This window comes from Papaver somniferum, unplaced genomic scaffold (assembly GCF_003573695.1).
Source record: "Papaver somniferum cultivar HN1 unplaced genomic scaffold, ASM357369v1 unplaced-scaffold_4678, whole genome shotgun sequence".
Taxonomy (NCBI): Eukaryota; Viridiplantae; Streptophyta; class Magnoliopsida; order Ranunculales; family Papaveraceae; genus Papaver; species Papaver somniferum.
The window spans coordinates 776-7,134 of record NW_020647280.1 but is presented as its reverse complement, the minus strand read 5'-3'; the positions used below and the strand labels follow the sequence as shown (position 1 = coordinate 7,134).

The 6,359-nt window shown below is 38.6% G+C and overlaps 1 protein-coding gene and 1 pseudogene across 1 annotated transcript; both read right to left on the bottom strand.

The window, feature by feature from the left end:
• Positions 1-456: 456 nt before the first annotated feature.
• Positions 457-2,599, bottom strand: LOC113342723 (annotated as a pseudogene).
• Positions 2,600-3,235: 636 nt separating this feature from the next.
• Positions 3,236-5,681, bottom strand: LOC113342721 (uncharacterized 38.1 kDa protein-like). The gene is made up of 9 exons (XM_026587165.1): positions 5,367-5,681; positions 5,234-5,289; positions 4,842-4,956; positions 4,633-4,749; positions 4,346-4,533; positions 4,198-4,257; positions 3,959-4,118; positions 3,772-3,840; positions 3,236-3,680 (listed from the first exon to the last, which is right to left on the bottom strand). Exons 1-9 carry the CDS (start codon positions 5,520-5,522, stop codon positions 3,585-3,587), a joined length of 1,017 nt encoding a protein of 338 aa, XP_026442950.1. The 5' UTR covers positions 5,523-5,681; the 3' UTR covers positions 3,236-3,584.
• Between the last annotated feature and the right edge of the window lie 678 nt (positions 5,682-6,359).

Genomic DNA, 6,359 nt, shown 5'->3' with positions numbered 1-6,359 from the left:
CAAATAAACTCAACATCAAACTCTAACCTTCACAGAAACACTTCGCTTCAACTCAATCGTGGATTCTAACCAAACCCAACTATGAACTCATCAGCACCACACTCGGTTGATTGGTTTCACTAATTTTCTGCAAGGTTTTCTCAACAGAGATTTCATCTCTGGAACGCCGGAGAAAAAGAAGAAGGAGAAGGAAGAGAAGAAAGGAAAGGAAAGAGAAAGAGAATTCAAGTGTAGTTAGGTAATGCTGCTTCTTGTGACTGATTCAAATCGACCTAATAGTGTGAGTCATTGTCGAGTTTGGACCAACACGAATTCAAGGGTAGTTAGGTAATGTTGACACGTTGTATTGACTTTTTCAATGATTATAGACCGAGTTAGTGGGCCCTGACGGAATATCTAACGGTTGTGGCATTTAATAAACTCTGAAAAAAACGGTGGCATTTTCTTGAATCGGGATTTGCAAGTGTGGCAGTTTGTTAAAAATCCCAAAAGATAAACATAATACAATGTCATAATAAGGTTTTATGTGCTTATTACAACAACAACAACAAAAAAACCCGAATCGAAAAATACTGATACAATGAAATCCTCAATTCTGCTTGTTTATATTGGTGTGCACTGTCTTTGTGTTTTATTGTGTTGTCTTCACACCCAAGTGTTTCTTGGTAGTTGAACACAGGAAGTCTACTGCTTCAAGTGTTTCTGTCTTTGAGTTACTCTCGGTCCCTTGGATTGTTTTTCCTCCATTCCCATGGCTTTTGAGGATTTGGAGATGCCCACAGTCCAACCCGAGCAGCTCTAGCCTGCTTCACCCACTAATTTTAGACATACATGGGTGTCATATAGAGTACATCTAAGGCATAGGTTTAATAAGAGAAAGAAAAACAAAAGGACTTGTCATTCACCTTTTTGAATTCAGGGCGTTTGTCATACTTTTCATAGTGCCGCGCGTGCCCTCCTGTGAGCATTCCTTTCTGCAGGAAGAAGAAGGAAGATGCAAAGAAAAATATGAGATTTAAAGTGGAAGTTATTCAATTGAAGGGACTGCTCGCACTAAGAAAAGCTGTATGGTACCTGTGCAAATTTTCCATTGCAATGGATGTCTCCTACGAGTCGGTCATACTGATACGTACAGTAAACACCAATGGCCAGACACTTGCCTTGGAGTAGCTTCGTGAGTTCTGCCTTCGCCTCTTTTCCGTAGGGCATTTGCATCTCTGGTGCATCAATACCCCCCCTGTACATTCAACATTTTTCAAAGTTGATCCAGATTTACGTTACCAAAATCAAATAAGACACTGATTTACCTCATACATATCTTATACGTTTTTGCAAGAATATTCTCGTTGTCGACTCTGTATAAGAACAAAATAGGTTTCAGTGATTACTACCGCTGAAGAAGCACAAATTGGGGTGAATAAGAACCTGTAACCAGCATCAATAATGTTCTGCTGCAGTGCATCTGCAGTACGATAATCCCTGGATGCACGTGCTTTTGATCGTCGCAAGACTGCCAATCGTACAGCCTGTGGAACATGAGGTGCTTGGCTTGGGTCTGCCGCGTCAACATAAACAGCCAAGCCTTCTCCATCACCAACAGCTTTTGCATCCACCTATGCAGTAATTTCCAGTTGTGAAACCAACACATAAATGTTCTTAAAAGAAAGGAAAATGAACTAATTAGCGGATTAGAGTGGGGAATATCATCTTACTGGAAATGTCTGTAACTCATATTCTGGTCAAGGAGGAAAAACTTCTACCACAGGAATTCCAATCCAATTATTCGGAAGAGGAAAACCATAAAATCTGAGCAGACCCTATACAACAAAAACAAAGTCCTGTTTCTCAAAGCTACAACAATAAAGAAGTTAGGTTGTATATCGCCATTAATATACCTCTACGTCGGCCTTTGGGTGTCCCTTCAGGGTCTGAATGACAAGCCTGGATGCTTGTTCAGCTGTTTTCGGTTGTGGTTTTGCTTCATTCCATGCCTGCAATAGTTTGTTGTACCTTCAACATTTTAAAAACAGAAATAGTATCAATTTGATCACAGTGGATATGAAGAAAGTTTCTAAATAGTGCACCATATATGCATCTATTTCGTCATCAACAACAGATTTTTGTAAATCCAGATTTCAAGATGAAAAAATGGGATCAAAGTAATACAATTTAGCTTGAGCTTTCTTTGATTGTGCAACATGCTGACCAAGTCTTGCAGGAACCTTCAAACAAATATTTTGAAGTCAGTTAACAAATTAAGAAAAAAGAAGAAGAAAACTAAAAGCTTTTGAATATTACCTGAGAATTGTTCTCATGGTTAGCAAGATCATGAACCAGAGCTGAAACACCATGGTCTGACTCTTGAGTTTTTGGCTTGCAACAGTTCCCATAAAGAAACCTAAGAGCATTTCCCATCCTCTCACTCTCTCTTGATTACACTGAAACAAGAATATGCAGAAACGAAGTAAGATGAAAGAAATCAAGGGGACAAAGACCAGACTTATAATGAAAAAGTTAAAATGGAAAGGAAAACTATAATATATATTAATGGAAAGCAAGATAAGACTGGAGAAACAGTGGAGGAAGTGAGTAAGGGAGTAAATTCTTTAGCATTTTCTTTCTAAAAGGTGACTCTTGCCCAATGAACATATAGGCACAACAAGACCTTGTTTGTTTGCAGCTGACTCGGTGTCTGAATCTGAGTCAACCCCTGACTCGGACCGAGTCAGCAGTCAGACCGTTTGTTTTCCATTTTGAGTCAGATCTGACTCGACCTCTGATTCAGACATAACCCCTGACTCGGACTCATTTGAGTCAGGTAACAAAATACGCCTGACTCATGAGACCAAACCACTGACTCACTTATTTCCGAGTCAGATGAGTCAGATCTGACTCAAAACAAACATATCGACTCAGATCCAGATGAGTCAGGTGATTTCACTCAGATCCAGATGATTCAGATCCGGACGACTCAGATGAGTCAGGAGTAAACAAACATGGTGCAAGTCTTGAAGACGAAAGGAAGGGTGCAAACTGTTCAGCTGAATCCTCATTTATGCTACTTTTCAAGAAATAAAACTACCATGGACCACAATGGATAATTGTTTTTGGTAGGTATAGAAATTGACTCTTAAACTACTTCCCAGGAATCCCTTTGCAAGTCTAGCTGGTTGAACCCTACATGGACCACAACAGATTTGTCTTTTTGATAGATATATTTTCATGGACATCATCCTTGCAGTAAAATAGATAGCATAATTCTAAAGTTCACCATTCTTTAATCAGAAAATCACAACTGGTTCATTTCAATTATACAACTCTAGATATTAAAATTCTCTCAGTAGTTCAATTCTGCAAAAGTGAAAAGGAAAGAAAAGAAAACATATGTACACAGTGTCTCCTTTGTTTAGTTTGAGATTTGGATAGCTAATGCTGGTATTTACCGTCTTAGAGATTTATTGTGTTGGCTTCGCCACATGCATTTCTGCTATGAGCCTACGACACAGTCCTCATGATTTCTTTCTCCTTCATTGCATAATTGAACCCAGGAAGTCTATAGTTTCAGTTCGGAACTCTCATACGATTCAGTCCCTCCGATTGTTTTTCCTCCATTCCCATGGCTTTTGAGGATTTGGAGATGCCCACAATCCACGGTGAGCATCCCTAGCCTGCTTCTCCCACTAATTCAGAGCATAAATGTGTGTCAACCAAAGTACAATTAAGAATAGATTTGGTGAAACAGAACAGTAAGTATCAAGGAGGACTTGTCACCTTCTTGAGTTCAGGGCGTTTGTCATACTTTTCAAAATGCCATGCAAGCCCTTTCCTGAGCATTATTTTCTGCACGGAGGAAAAGAAAGATGCCAAGAGAAGAAAAGGATGAGATTTCAAAGGGATTTGTCAAATTAATCTAGTTTAAGGGAGCTGCAACGCGAGCAATAAGGCGGGTGTATTTTACCTGTGCAAATTTTCCATCGCAATGTACATCTCCAACGATTCGACCAAACTGATCCTCACCGTAAACACCAATAGTCAAACACTTTCCTTGGAGTAGCTTCGTGAGTTCTGCCTTTGCCTCTTCTCCGTATGGCATTTCCATCTCTGGTGCATCAATACCCCTGTGCAATCAATTGTATCCAAAGAAATTACAAACAGATTCAATCCCATGTAGTCTAATCGAGAAAGACATTCTATTACCTCAATCGAATACGATACTTTTTGGCAAGAATGTCCTCGTTGTTTGAACCACTGAAGACTCTGGATATGTAATACGAACAAAATGTATTTCACTGATTGGTGATATGATAGTGCTGAACAAAAAACACCATTTGGGATTAGCAAGAACCTGTAACCAGCATCAACAATGTCCTGCTGATGTGCGTCTGCCGTCTTAAAATCCCTGGATGCACGTGCTTTTGCTCGTCTTGATACGGCCAGTTGCACAGCCCTGGGCACATTAGGTGCTTCCCTGGGGTCTGTAGCGTCAACATAAACAGTTAAGCCATCCCCATCGCCAACAGCTCTTGCGTCCACCTAAATAGTGTAATTTCCAGTTGTGAAGCCAAACATAAAATCTTCTTAACAAAACAAAAAATGAGCTAGTTTTCTCATCAGATTAAAGTACAATCTTACCGGAAACGTTTGTAATTCGAATTGCACCCCTTCAGGCTGAGTAGGAGGAAAGACTTCTTCATCAGGAATTTCAACCCGTTTTCGTGGAATTGGAAGACCATAAAATCTCAATAGACCCTATTTAAAAAACCAAACCCTCAGTATTGTTTCACAGAACTCAACATCTAATGCTATAACATAAAGAAGTCTAGTTCCGTATTGCCATATACCTCTACATCAGTCCTTTGGTATTCCTTTAAGGTCCGAATGATCAGCCTCGAAGCTTGTTTACGCGTTCTTGGTGGTAATTGGGCTTCTTTCCATGCCTGCAATAGTTTGTTGTAACTTCAACATGTCGAAAATGGACAATCAGTAGACCAATTTATATCCATGCAGCAATCAATTGAATTCATTTTCTGGTGAAATAAAGAGAACAGATTCTCAATCATAGATGGAGGGACTTGTAATTCATTTTTGCTAGTATATAACAGTTGAAGCAATTGAATACTAAAATTAAAGATATTCAAGAAATGTAATAATAGAATGCTACATTTAAACTAAAATTAAACATATTCAAGATCAAATTGTTAAGTGGAATCAAATTACTACTAGCAGTAATTACCATTTAGCTTGAGTTTTCTTTGATGATGCAACATGCTGACTGAGCCCTTCAGGAACCTTCAAATCAAGAAATTTGATATCAGTTAATGAAGAATATTAAGAAGTAATAAATCTTAAAATCAGTTGAATTATACCTGAGAAGTTTGCTCATAGTTCAAAAGATCATGAGCTAGAGCTGAAACACCAACAACAACACCAGTAGTTGTGGAGACACCATATGAGTCTGCTGAATCTTCTTGTGTTGATGGCTTGCAACAACTCCCATACAGGGACCTAATAGCATTTCCCATTATATCTCACTGTTTTTGGATTAGACTGAAACAAGAAGAATTTCAAGAAATGAAGAAAGAGGTGGGGAATTTTGTGAAAATGAAACAAATTTGTTTGAAGAAACAAATGAAGAAGAATGGGAAAAGACTAACAGGAAGACTTCAAAAGTGGAAGTGAAATTCAAGAATATAGTAATGGAAAAAGCAAGCAAGATAAGACAGGACACAGGAAAACAGTGAGGCAAGTGACAAGTCAAGTCAAGTCAGCACAAGAGAGAAGAAAGGAAAGAGAGTGGATATTTTATTAATATCTTTTTGCCCATCTTACATTTAGAATGTCACAGTAATTCACCTTGTTCTCACAGCTCAATTAGAAAGAAATCAATTGAGCTGAACAAACCGACCAATTAGAAAGAAATCAAACCCAACTATTTCCTAATGGATTGGTTACGGTGTAGAAAGTGGAAAACCGATAGTGTTGGTTTTAGTTTGGTTTGACCTGTAAAACCGAACCAAAAACCATTGGAAAACCGATTAATTTTTAAACTTAATTTCTACCGTTCATTTACAAGTATAACATTATACCCATTGATTTAGAGGATAAATAGAAACCCTAAATCTAATATTTCATTATGATACTCTCCCTCTTTCTCTTTCTCCCTCTCTCAGTCGCCTCCCTTCTCCACCCCCAACTACAACCGCTGCTACTCGACTTTTTTCTTCCCGTCTTCCTTCTTTTTTATTTGCCAATAACTAAATTAAGATATATTATATACAATGTAGTCGATCTCGGATTCCGGTTTGTTTCGGTCCCGAGCGAGACACTGGTACAACGTTGTCTCGGGGAGATTCCGTTTC